This window comes from Felis catus, chromosome E3 (assembly GCF_018350175.1).
Source record: "Felis catus isolate Fca126 chromosome E3, F.catus_Fca126_mat1.0, whole genome shotgun sequence".
In the NCBI taxonomy this organism is placed as follows: Eukaryota; Metazoa; Chordata; class Mammalia; order Carnivora; family Felidae; genus Felis; species Felis catus.
The window spans coordinates 29,020,719-29,036,435 of record NC_058383.1 but is presented as its reverse complement, the minus strand read 5'-3'; the positions used below and the strand labels follow the sequence as shown (position 1 = coordinate 29,036,435).

The following is a 15,717-nucleotide window of genomic DNA, read 5'->3' as shown; positions in this document are numbered from 1 at the left end:
AAGCTTTAAAAAAAATCTGTTAACATGACGCCAAGTAGGTAAGAGGCTCTAATCTACCATCAACTGAAACACACATTTATTTCCAAAATCAATGATTTCCATCACAGTGTTAGACAAAAAGGTCTAGGCTTTCCTCCCTCACCCTCCCTCCTTTTCTTAATTCCTTTTTTGGACTATTACCCAGAAAGGGAAACAAATGGCTGTAATCTTGGCTGCTTTAGTACCTTCCATTGTCAATTTCTGAACCATTAGTCCAATTATCAATGTCTTCAGAAGTTTGCAGGCTACAGCTAATGGAATGCCAATTATGGTATCAGCAGCAAAATGAGGCGAACGGGAACCAAGGAACACGTGGCTTGGGTAGGGCCCTACCTGGGTAGGGGCCATGACCAGACATGGTAAAACATCTCTGCCCTGAGAAACATTCCTCCCTACTTCTGCTGTTCCTCGCTGCTGCCCTTCCATAGCTTGGCCACCAGTGACGGGAGGCAAAGGTGGAGACCCTCCTTCCTAGACCCCCAGTTCTTGGGCTTTCCTGAGACAGAAAGTGTGTTTCCATTCGACCCCTGGCAATTAAGCACCAACTCTTTGTCTCTGCTTAAACAATGCCCCATAGAAAAGATAGATACATCAAGTTTTGGGAGAATTCCAAGCATTAAGAAACAAAAGCCCTGAAGGTTTAATTGCTAAACTTCTCAATGCATGGCTACCTGACTGATTAACCTAAAATAGATGTAGGATTATGAGACCAGCTTTGTTCAGAAAGCATAAGTCAACACAGGGCAGGAGCAAGGCAACTCAGCCAAGATCCACAAATGTGCACGGCTGGTTTCCAGAGCAACTTCTCCTTCCTTGTGTGATATACGTCAGTAATGATCACAAGGGCCTTGGGCACTATCAGGATCACTTTATATTCTTACCAACTTTAGGAGGGTTGAAAGGTGTCTCTTTTAACCGCTTTTCCAGTTCTGCAAGAGATGTGTTGTTAATGATATCCTACAAACCAGAAAAGCAGAGAATTATGTATGAGCTTAAATCATCTCAGTACAACTTACAGCAGAGATTCACTGAATGTCAGAACCCCCCCAAAAAAAACAAACAAAAAACAAAAACAAAAACAAAAACAAAAAAAACAAACCAAAAAAAACCCAGTATCTAGTACTGCCCCCTTGTGTTCTCTGAACAAACACAAGAGTCATCATTCACTCAATGTGAAAGACAGCCAAGTGTCATTTTCACCATGCTTGGTAAGTATCACTACATGAAAGGTTTTTAAGGCATGTTAAATACCTACAGAACTTGGGCCAGAAACCTATACAGTTCTGGCATTCATTTTGCTCAGTTATATAAAGTCACTTCACAAAACAGCAGACAACTATACTTTTACCTGAATTTTCCTGATTAGAAAATAGAACCAAAACATACAAAATCAGCAAAATAATGAAGTGTGTGCATGTGTAACCTATTAAAAAATGCATTATATGGGGCGCCTGGGTGGCGCAGTCGGTTAAGCGTCCGACTTCAGCCAGGTCAGGATCTCACGGTCCGTGAGTTCGAGCCCCGCGTCAGGCTCTGGGCTGATGGCTCAGAGCCTGGAGCCTGTTTCCGATTCTGTGTCTCCCTCTCTCTCTGCCCCTCCCCCGTTCATGCTCTGTCTCTCTCTGTCCCAAAAATAAATAAACGTTGAAAAAAAAAAAATTAAAAAAAAAAATGCATTATACACACACACACACACACACACACACACACACACACACACACACACACTTTTAGTAGGCTCTATGCCCAACATGAGGCTTGAACTCACAACCCCAAGAACAAGAATCACATGCTCTACTGACTGAGCCAGCCAAGCGCACTCCCTCAAAAAAACACATTATATATTTTAACATTAAAAACGTTTATATTCAAAAAGAATATAGGAGAAAAAATAATTCCACCACCCAAAGACAACCATTATTCACATTTTGATATATTTATTTCTAGTTCTTTTCCAATTTTTTTTTCTTTTTTGGGTATATTTGAAAACGATATTTAGGGGCGCCTGGGTAGCTCATTCGGTGTCCAACGTCAGCTCAAGTCATGATCTCAGGGCTCCTGGGTTCAAGCCCCACATCAGGTTCTGTGCTGACAGCTCAGAGCCTGGAGCCTGCTTCAGATTCTGTGTCTCCCTCTCTCTCTCTCTTTCTCTCTGTCCCTCCCTGCTTGTGCTTTGTCTCTCTGTGTCTCAAAAATAAATAAATGTTAAAAAAAAAAATATATATATATATATATATGTATATATATATATATATATATATATATATATATATATATATAAAAGAAAGAAAATGATATTTAAATAGACCAGAATTTCAAGCTCCTAGTGGCAATTCGAAACACATCAAAACATAGCTTATCAGTGATAGCTCAAATTTTAAAAATACCTTAAAAGGTTGTGTGCTGGCCATCAATTTTGTATCCAAGAGTCTAAAAACAAAAGAATTTTCAATAAGGCAAACGGTCCAAAACGTATGTTACTCAAATGAAAAGCCTACTGTCCTAAAAGCCGACAGGAGAATTAAACACGTGAGCCGTTCTGACATAGGGCCGGCATCTCCACATCAGACTGGGACTCCGTCCTCTCAACCCCTCTTCATCACGAGACTACGGGACTCCACCACACTCAGAGCACAGCTCTAGATTTGCTTGGACCCTGAGAGGGTGTGGGCTATGTCAGTCTCAAGGAGAAAGCAAAGATCTTCCCAAGTTTTTACATGGTTCAAATATGGTTGCAGGTCTAACACCCACCCCCCGCCCCCCAACACCATTACCAACTGCTGTCCTACCCAGATTTGTACAAAATAAACTCGTGGAAGGAAAAATCCGCATTTGTTAGTTTCATGGTATTCTTATTATTTGTTAGAATTCGGTTTCAGAGATTAGAATAAGGAAAAAAGAGAAAAAAAGGAGAGAGACACTAATATGAAAATGCTGTTTCTTTTGACATAAATGTGAACAGTGTAGGTAACAGGACAGAATTAGCCCAGAGAGAAGAATGACAGCTCTGCTACCATGCCCGTCCCTCTTCAGACTTGTCCTCACACACAGACCCTCGCTTTGGAGGCTCCACGTGGCTGACATGGAACCTGTGACACTAACAGGTAAACTCAGAGTTGAGGGAAAAAATCTCTAGCCAGAAAGTTCTTGACAAACTACAGAATACTCTCAACTGGACACCTGACAAGGACAAGGCAGGTTCAACGTATCAGAGAGACAAGAGCCAATCCAAGAAGTCTCCACCGGTTTTTCAGACCGCAGGGTAAGGGACAAGAAGAAATAAATTGCCGTCTATTTTCACTCTGAGTTCAAATTTTGATTTTTAATGGAATAAAACAAACCATCGATTATAAAATCAAACCATCACAGCTGGACCTGTTAAAACATTTCCCAGCTTGTATCAACTGGATCGTAACCATGATCGGGTAATTACTATTATTACTATTTATTACCTGTTTGTATCACAGATAGTAGGAGCACTGTTTTGAATGAAAGACAAAAAGAATCCTTGAAGAAAGCTTACCTGGGGAAAACACATGTTGTCATCTCCTTAAACTCATTTAAGTCCTAAAAAACAACAACAAAACACGGACGATGACTTGCTGCGATTTTACTTAACACACTCACAATACTGCAAACATACATGAACATTTCAAGCTTCACAGCTCTCTCTTCAAACTGATACTCACGCGGGCCCTTTAAACTCAACGGCCAGATTCATTTCCAGTTAATAATTACTTTCTGAAAATCTTCACAATCTCCTCACTGACTGGGATCCTATAATCTGAAATAAAACCTCTGCATAACCAAAATAGACAAACTCCAGTATCTTATGGCTGAAACAGGAGGGGGAAAGGTTTCTATTACACAAAGAAAGCTTTTAGTAATAGCTCTATTCAACAAATCCATCCTAACAGCGAGACCAGCACGGTTATTTAAATAGAATGGTTTATATAGGAAATGGGCATTGTGTAAACTAGGCTATACCGTTACTGAGAACGCCTCTGAAATGGTAGTTAAAAAGGCCATTAAAGCACAGACCTTCCAATATGCAAGATGCATGCTTTAACTACTCAGAAAATTGCTAAAGAAGCACCAGTAGCAAGTGCCTAAATTAGACAATTTATTTCCCGGTTTGTTTTGATCAGGAAGTCTAAAGCTGAAAGGAGACGACTCCAATTTTGAATGAACTCATTTACATACATAATTGCCACGCTAGACTGAATCGTCATACTCCTGACCCTTTGTAACTACACTTCTCTTCAGCGTTATTCATGCTTCATAGCAAACTGCCACTTCCAATTAGCTTTCCAAGTCTATAAATACACACTGTATTTAGCTAGTTTGGAATATTTACCAGCTTTTCAGTGGCTGTCGTTAAATTAACAGACAATACGTGAACAAGTGGTTTCAGTGCTGAAGCCAAACAAAAATACAATGACTGCTGTCACCCCTCAATGCCATCACAGAGCCTCAAAAGCAAGAAAAAATTAGAATTCTGGCTCCTTCCAGTGCTAGCATATATAACAGAGCTCTGGACCAATGCCTTCTAAAAGGTCATGCCTAAGAACCAAGAAGATTCTTCAGAAGAGACTCTCCCCTAAAAGGCAGCTCCAAAACATGGATTCTTCAGAACACTTTTAAATGCAAAATGTGTTACTAGTGCATGCAAAAGTTCTCCCATTTTAAATATGTTTTCACATTTATTCTCAATGCTTCTTCCAAAACTAGCTGGAAGAAAACCATTTTCTCCTTCTGACGGACAGAACACAAAGTTCAATTACTTACTAAGGTCGCCTTAAGTAATAAAGCAAGGGATGAAGCCAAGTCTCCTAACTCATGTCCGACTCTGCGGCAAATCACATGCCCTTTCTACTAGAACTGGATTCAGAACTACAATAGTTTCATTCAAGGTGACATTTATTAAGCGCGTGGACAATGTGCTATACTAGCCGTTTGGACCCGTAAACCCCTTCTCCAGAGGAGCCGATCACCTAGAAGAAAGGGGGAGGGCTGTCAACAAAAACTGTAGGCACAAGAGGTACACAGTTCTGTGAGAGTTCAGAGAAAGGAAAGATCACCTCTTGGGCAAGGCAAGCGGGCATGGAAAACTTCACGGAAGAGGCGTTTGCTGGACCTTGGTAAGACAGGGAAAGCTGCATACAGCAAACGTGGAGAAAATCCAAAGTGGAGGAAATGGTAGACCAAACCACGGACAGGCTGAAACACAAAGCAGTTCCCAGGAACAAATGAGCCGGGCCTGCCGGCCGAAAGGAGACCAACAAGTGACTAGAAGGCACAGGACAGCTGGGCCAGATCACAGAGAAGCTGGATACGCCAGGCTACAAAGAATCAGCTGTATAGAAAAGCAAAGAATGTGGGATTAGGTTCAGACTTTTGAGCAGGGTCAGTGATGTGAACAGAGCCATATATCAGAAGATTATAAAACTAGCACAGTCGGAAGATAGCTCAATTGTTAACATTCAACGCCTCCTCTGTGCCAAGCTCTATTTGGCGTTCAGACGCAGGATGTAATACACTTTCCTCTTTCCTTACCAATCACTTCACTGGTTTAAAGGTCAAAAAAATCACGAGAGGAGCTGCTGTACTTGGCCAACAGAAGTGGCTGATCTGCAATAAACATTAGCTGTTTAGATTATACACTGCAAATTCACACCGGTCCTATTTGTTTTGAGACTCACCACTACGAAAACTTTGAGTCCCAGAGGGTGATACAGTTGTCCTAAAAGCCCTGACAGTCCTGAGGGTACAGAAATAGGACAAGGGGAGGAGCAGATCCACTGTATTCTCAGCTGGGCTTTGCTAGACTTTTCCAAAGAAAGCAATCAAGATGGCGATGGAATAACGTCTCATAAGAAACATGAAATAACTCAGGCTTTGCCTATGTATAAGCGACACTGAGCTCTGAAGGAGCTCTTCCAGTCCAGAAGTCATAAAAGATTAATGTGGTGGCAGCTGAAAGCAGGGATTGGCAAACCATGGCCTACAGGCCAAATCTGGCCCATTACCTATTTTTTAAACAGAGTTTTACTCGAGCAAAGCCACACCCATTTGTTTATCCATTCTATGGCCATTTTCGGGCTATAATGGCAGTGCTGAGAGCTGTGATATGGACTGTACACCCTGCAAAGCCTAAAATATCTTACTATCTGGCCGTTTATAGAAAAAGTTTGCCAACCTTTGTTTTAAAGGATGAGTTGAAAGACAAGGAAGCCTGCCTGGGGTCTGCTAGGCTGCAGATGAGAAGGCCACCTGCAGTTAAAACGAAGAGGTCCAAATGTGAGAGACGGCACGGAGACAAGTGGTCAGGATTCTGTAAGTGACCAGGAAGAGGCCCAACTAATGTCAAAAAACAGTACTGTGAGAGGGTATCATTTATAATTTATAGTAAAGGAATAAGGAGAGATAACTGGTTGGGAGAGAGTGAGAAGGGAAGAAAGGCAGTGTAAGCTACACATCTCGTCTGAGACCTATAAATCACAAACACCTCCTGGTCTGAAGGCTATCCGGATGGAGTCGTGTGGAGTCGGCGGGAACTGTGCACCTGCATCCGGGGAAAGATTACGGCTGGAGATAAAGCTGGCACTGTCTTCAGCCGACGGCATGAGTGTGGGTGAGATCCCCGAAGGCGGAAAGTAGGGAGAGCCAATAAAGGAGAGGGGAGGACGAGCAATGGGAGGTAAGCAAGATGAGGCCACGTGCACAGTTGGGAGCAGAGGAGGAAGAAACAGAAGAGAACCTCCTTTCCTGCAGGGCCCAAGAAGCCTGTGCCCTGGTGCACTGAGACAACTTGGCTCCAGGAGCAAAAACGGCAAGGTTGACAGAGAATCTAAGGGAGGCAGCCCCACAAGAGGTAATCGTGGATTTTGTAGGACCTGATCCAGCTCGGCTGACCCGCAGCACAACTGGCCTTCAAAGGCCCCATTATAGCTAAAGGTAGCAGCAGCGAACTGGGAGACCACAGCCGTGGCCGAAGAAGCCCCGGCCAGCGCTAACTGAGCAAACCACTGGCGTCAAGACGGAACAAAGGTCCAACTTTGCTCTGGCAATGGCGGATGACTGAAGATTCCCGATAACAGCTTGTAAGTACATCTCTTCAAAAATGTACGACTAAGCACATGACACTCTCTCCCTGGGAACATGGTGCCTACAAGGAAACAGCTCTCATGTAGAGAACACTGTCATAGTAATAAGGAACTGGGAATTTCTTTCTCTTCTTTTTTTAAGTTTTCATTTAAATTCCAGTTAGTTAACACACGGTGTAATATTAGTTTCAGGCGGACGACATAGTAATTCCCCACTTCCACATGTCACCCAGAGCTCATCCCAACAAGTGCACTCCTTCCTCCCCCTCCCGACCTAGCCCATCCCCCACCCGCCTCCCCTCTCGTGACCATCAGCGTGTTCTCTACAGTCAAGAGCCTGTTTCTTGGTTTGCCTCTCTCTCTCTTTTTCTCCTTTGCTCGTTCGTTTTGTTTCTTATATTCCACATGAGTGAAATCATACAGTGTTTGTCTTTCTCTGACTTATTCCACTTAGCATGATACTCTCTAGCTCCACCAATGTCGTTGCCATGGCAAGGAATCATGAAGTTTTAACACAGCTTGGGACACCTGGGGGACTCACTCCATTGAGCGTCCGACTTCGGCTCATGTCACGATCCTGTAGATCGTGAGTTTGAGCCCTGCATCGGGCTCTGTGCTGACAGCTCAGAGCCTGGAGCCTGCTTGGGATTCTGTGTCTCCCTCTCTCTCTGCCCCTCCCCTGTGCTCACTCGCTCTCTCTCTCTCTCTCCCTCAAAAATAAATAAACATTAAAAAAAAATTTGGACCCAGGCTGAGTCACTTACCGCAGGCAGAGGGCAGTAGAATTGATGAACCGTGTGCATGACATCCAAGAGCATATTGTGTCCAATGACGAGTTTTCCCTACAGAAAGTCAAGGTCAGGAAAAAGACTTCTTGGCACAAAATTATACTGGCGCTTGAGACGGAAATGTGCGGTTCAGATTCTATGAGGACTTTGTCCTAAACTTACTTTTTGACATGGAAAAAAAAAATCAAAAAAACCTTATATGTGGATAAATAAGTTGGGCCTGGCTTTCTTCCTCTTTAATCTCAGCGTATTAGATCCAGAATGCAAAGTAAAAGCACCAATGACTTTGATTTCATTGATGTTTTTCTCTGCTTTTTATTCATCTTGCCACCTTCAAGAATCAGAAGTAGTAAAATTTTTATTGAAGAGCTCAAAAAAGTAACTGAAAATGCTAACTACCTTGACCTGTCAATAATTTGTCAACAGATTCCAAACATCTATTCTAGGAGTGTGTTCTTTAAAACAACTCATTTATTTTTTAAAAGATACATTCACAAGAACGCTGAAAGGTAAAAAAAATAAATAAACTTGAGTTCTATTAAACAGGATGAATTTCCATTTCCTTCACATCTATGTCAAAATTCATGTGCATTTCCAGTGCCATTTGCTGCTTTGCTTTTCAACCAACTGAACTACAATATGTGTTCAATCAATTACTCCATCATGATAAAAATTTAACTATCAAAATGGAACACTGACCTACATTCAGCTAGCCAGGTGACACCACTTTTAACATAAAACATCTGGTCATTACCATGGAGCTTTTGACCGGGTCCCAGTGCACCTCCAGAGTGATACTCCTTGACTCATAGGGCTAACCACAATTCTCTGAAATAAATAATTCCATACAAAATCTTCCAAATCCAACAAACAAGCTCTCCTTTCGGCCACAGCAGTAACTACCACAGTAGGAACCTACTGCCAGATCTGGTTTCTAAACACCATTATCCAATAAAAGGAACCAGGCCTCCGTGGAGACCTTAGGTTCTAGGACTAAGGCAGGGAAAACACAATAGGAGTCTGAACATTCTGTGATGCCAGAGAGTAAGGAGGTGCTCCAAGAAGGATGGGGGCCTGCTCAAAGGACACAGGAGCCAAGCTGAAGAAGCGCCAATGGCCAAAAGTGATACATTTTGAGCAACAAAATAAACAAGAAAAATATCAGATTACAATCTGTAGAATAACATAAATTCCTCGAAGTGTGTGCTTCTTTAAACATTTTTTAAATGAATACATAAACATGAAATAAGGGACATCGCTTCCTTACAGAAGAATTCCAAGAACAAGGGTAGAAAGAAAGAAGAAAATATAAACTCACCATTAAAACACCAAAGCAATAATGGCTGCAGACAAAATCCACTGACACGCTGTTTTAGTGGGCAAGAGGTTGAGAAAAAGCAGCATTTTCATAGTCTCAAAGTATCCCCCCGAATTTATTAGCCATAGAGGGACAAATGATAATGTCACAGTACACAATTCCAGCAGATACCAGCTCAACCAGGTGATCAAGGTCAACATCACAAACTATCATTTCCATGGGATTCTTGCCAAAACTGTACATCCTCAATCCAATCGTGAGAAAAGATCAGGCAAACCCAAACTGAGGGATATCTGACAAAATTACAATCAGCATTCTTTAAGCACATCGAATTACAAAAGACAAAAAGAGACTGCTCAGAGGGCTGAAGACTAAAGGGAAAGGACAATTCAATGCGACGTAGGATCCTGGAAAGAACTGTGAATGGAAAACGGAGTCAGTGGGGAGAGTGATGAAGTTCAAATAAGCTCAAGAGTCCGGTTCATAATACTGTACCAGCGTTAATTTCCTGGTTCTGATACCCCTGTGGTTATATGAGGCATCAGTGTAAGGGTAGCTGGGCGAGGGATCTACGGAAACTCTACTATTTTTGCAACTTGTCTATAGTTTCTTAAACTATAGAAAATACATATTTACTACGAACAGTGCCAGGGAGAGAATGTGGTGTCATATAAATATTTAAGAGTGTTCAGTGTTCACTGGCTTTACATAGCCCGACTCTGTTTTTAAGGGACGTGGCTTAGAAGTATTAAATGTCTGGATTGCTAAGAAATAGGACTTTTCTTCAGTAGTAGGCTTTGTGACGTTAACTACCAACGGTCATCAACATGCTATGAATTATTCTGTAGAAGACAGGACAACAGGGAGTGAAAACCAACAAACACACAGCCAGCGAAGGCATCTGAATATGAACCAGGAAAACAAACACTCTCAGGATGGCTACCAGAGCTCAAAGCCAACTGACGCCCCGCATGTCTGTACAGGCCAGCCTCAGTCAAATTAACCACTTGACTGAAGTCCACAGGCTGAGTGTGTATAATGGAAGCAAATGTAACCAGAAGACCCTCTTTGCTCCTCTGGATACCTGTTATCCTAGCCACTTCTGAACAGACTCTCACGTTGTTTCTCTCCAGACTCATCTGGCTTTCTATTCCATTCTGACTACCTCACTCACTTCAGACCAACAGCTCCCAGTGAGCTCAGGGCTCTGTCACTGCTGTCTGTCCCCAGTCGAGGACAGTGGTAGGCCTGCCCTCAAGACCTGATCTGACAAGCCCACACCTGGTGGTGGGACAGCCACGGAACTCTGGGGGGATCTCTACAGCCTTAAAGTGTCCTTGATACAAAGCTGGGCATCTAACGGACGAGATGATTCCGTCTCTAGGGGGGACAATTCCTTCTCCATGGCCGACACTCAAGGAACAGAAAGTCTTAGACTCCAGGCTATTTAGCAACCCAGCAAGCTGCCTGACTCGGATATACAATCCGCAAAACCACCAGCAGCCTGACCCAGTTTATCTGTGCAAGATGTGGAGGCCTCTTTGCCAAAGGAACTTAGGAAGCAAAAATGTCTACCATACCTATCATGGAACCCTCTAGCATATATACACAAATGGTCAACACATTTTGAAAACTCATCAAATATCATCAAAGCTATCAAGATAGAAGATTCAGTTACAGTTATACAGAACTCCATTATTTTTGTCCTCTAGATTCTTCTAATTAAGGAACAAAAACGCCTTCAGTCAGAAACCTGATTATTTCTCCCCACACTCTGTCCTTTCTTATTCCACTTCTTACTAGTTTTGAGAATAATAAATGTTAGTTTCACGCAGCCATATAAAGACATTGTAGTATAATCCTACGCATTTTACAAGAAAACCTTTTCTTTTCAATTTTTTAAAGTAATCTCTACACCCAACATGGGCCTTGAACTCCCAACCCCGAGATCAAGAGTTGAACGCTCTACTCACTGAGAAACCAGGCGCCCCTACGAGAAAACCTTCCGAAAAATGGTGTGGATCCAATCAACAATTACAATGTCCCACCTGGTGCATTATAACCAGTCTCCCTCCATACCAGGTAAACATTCTACACGTGACCAAATGGCTAATCCACAATCATAACTAAGCATCTCACCTTAGATGTTATATTCAGAAACCTAGTTAAAAAGAAAAAGCCTGGGGGTGCCTGGGTGGCTGAGTCAGTGGAGGGTCGGACTTCAGCTCAGGTCATGATTCGTGAGTTTAAGCCCAACATCAGGCTCCATGCTGACAGCACAGAGCCTGCCTGTGATAATCTCTCTGCCCACCCCCAGCCCTCCCCACCCACCGCTCTCGCTCCCTCTCTCTCAAAATAAACAAATAAAAAAAGAAGAAGAAGAAGAAGAAGAAGAAGAAGAAGAGGAGGAGGAGGAGGAGGAGGAGGAGGAGGAGGAGGAGGAAAAGGGCTCCTGGGTGGCTGAGTCAAAGGTACAACTCTTGGTTTCAGTTCATGTTGTGATCTCACATTTCATGAGTTCGAGCCCCACAATGGGCTCCATGCTGACAGTGTAGAGCCCGCTTGGGATTCTCTCTCCCTCCCTCTTTCTGATGCACGGTCTCTCTCTGTCTCAAAATAAACTTGAAAGAAAGAAAGAAAGAAAAAGAAAGAAAGAAAGAGAGAGAGAGAGAGAGAGAGAGAAAGGAAGGAAGGAAGGAAGGAAGGAAGGAAGGAAGGAAGGAAGGAAGGAAGGAAGGGAGGGAGGAAGGAAGGAAGGAAAATAGACCCTGGTTCACTTACCGAATTGGCAATGGCATGAATAACTCTAGAAAATCCCACAGCGTCATTCAGTTCTTCCTAATTTAGAGAAACAAACCAAGGAAACTATTGACGTACATATATTCCTTAGTTGGACAGGTTAAAACCTAGCCCCCAAAAAGCACTGAAATGTTACATCGAGTTAGACAGCTTTAGTTTCCCATATTCTGTCTCCATCATCCTAAACAACTGCATCTGAAATGATCAATGTATAGACCACTCTTCTGTTTTAGAACATGGAACTAGCAAGGAGCAAATTATTTATTAGTTACTGTACTAACAGTGCCTAGGGTTTACCCATCACTGCACAACATTTGCTGAAATTTCTATGGGTAGCAAGCAGTCTTAAAAACACAAACTTTTCAGGGTGCCTGGGTGGCTCAGTTAAGCATTTGACTCAGGTCATGATCTCACAGCTTGTGGGTTGTAGCCCCACATCGGGCTCTGTGCTGACAGCTCAGAGCCTGGAGCCTGCTTCGGATTCTGTGTGTGTGTGTGTGTGTGTGTGTGTGTGTGTGTGTGTGTCTGCCCCTCCCCACTCACACTTTGTCTCTCTCTCTCAAAAAATAAACAAACATAAAAAAAAAAAAAAAAACCCACAAACTTTTCTCAGCTGCCACCTGCTGACCAAATTCAACACTGCATTAAATTCTGAGGAAACCTATCCAGCAGTTGACGGATCCCATCAAGCATTCTCCAAATTCTCCCAGCTTTTCTCGTTAAATGCATTTTTTATACAACGTTTATAGTACAACATTCTGAGACCCATCCCCATTCGGTTTCGTCCCTCCTTTCTTCCCGGTGGTGGGTAAATGGGCTCAATTTCTCTATCTTGCGAACAGCCGCAGCCCCGTCTGCTCTCATCATGGCTACATTAACTCAAGTCTTCCCTCTGCTCACTAGCTCCAGCTTCACTGCCAGCTACCTGCAGACCTCTGCTCTCTGGCCTCTCCCTCACTGAAGCTGCTCCTCTCTTTCAACAACTCCCAAAGCTAACGAGTGTTGGCCGGGATGTGGAGAAAACTGTAACACTCGTGCCCTGTTGGTGGAAACAGAAAGTGGCACAGTCACTACGGAAAACAGTATGGTGGTTCCTCAAAAAATTAAATATATAGGGGCGCCTGGGTGGCTCAGTCGGCTAAGCGTCCGACTTCAGCTCAGGCCGTCATCTCGAGATCCGTGAGTTCAAGCCCCGCGTCGGGCTCTGTGCTGCCGGCTTGGAGCCTAGAGCCTGCTTCGAATTCTGTGTGTCCCCGTCTTGCTTGCACTGTCTCTCTCCCTCTCAAAAATAAAGAAATGTTTTAAAAAAATTTTTTTAATTAAATATAGAATTTCCATATGATCCAGCAATTTCTGGGTATATACCCAAAGGAACTGAAAGCAGGAACTCCAAGAGATATTTGCACACCCTTGATCACAGCAGCGTTACTTCACAAAGATCAAAAAGGTGGAAGCAACCCAGTATCCATGATGCACGAGTGAAGAAAATGTGGCATATACAGACAATGGACTATTATTCAGCTTAAAAAGGAAGGGAATACTGATCCCTGCTACAACATGGATGAACCCGGGGGACATCACGCTAAGTGAAATAAGCCAGTCACAAAAAGACAAACACTGTAGGACTCCACTCAGAGAAGGTACCAGGAGTAGTCAGACTCCTAGAGACAGAAAGTAGAATGGTGGGTGGCAGGGGCTGGGGCAGCGGGTAGACAGGGAGCCAGTGTTTAATGGGGACAGAGTTTCAGTTTTGCCGGACGAAAACAGTTACGAGGACAGATGGCAGTGATGGCTAGACAATAAGGTGAACATACTTACTACCACAGAACTGTATGTACACTTAGAGATAGGACAGGGGTGCCTGGGGGGATCAGTCAGGTAAGTGTCTGACTTCCACTCTGGTCATGATCTCACAGTTTGAGTCTGTGAGTTTGAGCCCTGCCTCAGGCTCTCTGCTGCCAGCAAAGAGCCTGCTTTTTAATCCTCTGTCCCCCTCTCTCTGCCCCTCCCCTGCTTGCTCGCTCTCGCTCTCTCTCTCTCTCTGTCTGTCTGTCTCAAAAATAAATAAATGTTTAGGGGCACCTGGGTGGCTCAGTGGGTTAAGCGTCCGACTTCGGCTCAGGTCATGATCTCATGGTCTGTGAGTCTGAGCCCCGCATCAGGTTGTGCTGACAGCTCAGAGCCTGGAGCCTGGCTCAGATTCTGTGTCTCCTCTCTCTCTCTGCCCCTCCCCTGCTCATACTCCATCTCTCTCTCTTTCTCTCAAATATAAAAAATAAAACATAAAAAAAAAATCTTAATGTAAAAAAAGAAATAGGGTAGTAAATTTTATGTGTATTTTGCCACAATTAAAACTTTTTTTTAACTTTTAAGACCGTTTTTTAGAAACTTCACATCACTATGCAAATTTTTAATGACATTTTGATGGCTTCCTCCCAGACAGACTGTTAGCTCTTAGACAGGAAAGCCAGGAATCATTTATTCTTATACCCTCTGTACCTACCATAATGCTTGAACATATGGGGAATATGTTATAAATGGTGAATAATCTGACCCTAATTCCTATACCAAAGTTTTGATTCTTCCTTGTGACCAGAGGTCCTTCTCGTCAAGTGCATGAATTCCTGTGGTGGGGAGTGCTGGGTTGGGGTCCCAGCTAAATATCCCGGTTCCCTTGGGTCTCAAGATTTCTGTCTCTTTCTCCTCTGTCCTCTGGCAAACTAGAACAGATATTTGGAATTCTCTCAAAACTATTAGTAAACTTTTACTGCAACACTTTAAAAAAAAAAAAAAAAAAACTCCTCCCAAGGCTAAGCCAACGGCCACATCTCAGTCCTTATCCTTACTCCTCCACGCCTATGTGCCCTTCTTTGAACATTCTCTTTCCTGGGCTGCTGGCCACAATACTCTCTGGGCACATGTTTCTACTTCCGCCTAACATTTAAATGCTAGATCTTTCAGGAACCCACCCCAGACCATCTTACTCTCATTCTTCAGCACATGGGAGGTGCTCCAACCCAGGCCCAGTCTCTCCGCCCACAACAGCCACACCTAGCCCTCACCTCACCTTCTCTCCTGCGCTCCAGAATGAAAAGCCTGCCTACAGGACACTCACCCTTGCACATATCCACTGAAGACACACAGGCCAAGGCCTGAGTCAGGACCAATCTCCTGTTGGAACACCCCAGGGGGAGCCGATGGGTGGGACGCAGGGGCTTGTGAGGAGCTGCTACTCGGCCATCTCCCGCCCGCCTCCCTCTCTCTCCCAGGAGGCTGTCATACGGGTTTCTCACCGCTTCTCAGGTTGTGATGAGGCATGCGGGTTTTCTGCCCCACCCTCCTTTGCAGAATGGAGCTACGGCACAGAAAAGCACTTAGCTGTGGTCTAGAATTGACTGTTCGGTAACGGGTAGCCACAACTCACGCCACAGTCCCCTGGCCCCTTTGGTTTCAGTGTCGTCTTTCTGGTGTGTGGGACAGGGACCAGATGCAGTTGGCACCACTGGCTGATCCTCCTTCTTTATATAATAAGCTGCCTAAATCCAACAGTGGCTTTTTGCATCTTTACTGGTTCAATCAGTCAGGTGTGGCCCCCACTCACCCCTGGGTCACCTCCTGGCCTCCTCCACCCACGTATCACGCCAGGCCACCCCACCTGCCATCCGTC

The 15,717-nt window shown here is 43.8% G+C and overlaps 1 protein-coding gene across 4 annotated transcripts in view; it reads right to left on the bottom strand.

Annotated features, from left to right (window-relative positions):
* PARN (poly(A)-specific ribonuclease) overlaps positions 1–15,717 on the bottom strand; it is a 167,224-nt gene that overhangs the window by 128,913 nt on the left and 22,594 nt on the right. For 3 of the 4 annotated variants that reach the window (XM_023247036.2, XM_023247035.2, XR_006591256.1), the window contains exons 12-16: positions 12,033–12,089; positions 7,910–7,987; positions 3,563–3,606; positions 2,427–2,469; positions 921–996 (exon numbers count right to left, since the gene is read on the bottom strand). In XM_023247036.2, coding sequence (XP_023102804.1) covers positions 921–996; positions 2,427–2,469; positions 3,563–3,606; positions 7,910–7,987; positions 12,033–12,089 — 298 coding nt within the window. The remainder of the gene's footprint in view (positions 1–920; positions 997–2,426; positions 2,470–3,562; positions 3,607–7,909; positions 7,988–12,032; positions 12,090–15,717) is intronic. The other variant, XM_023247037.2, reaches the window with a different exon arrangement.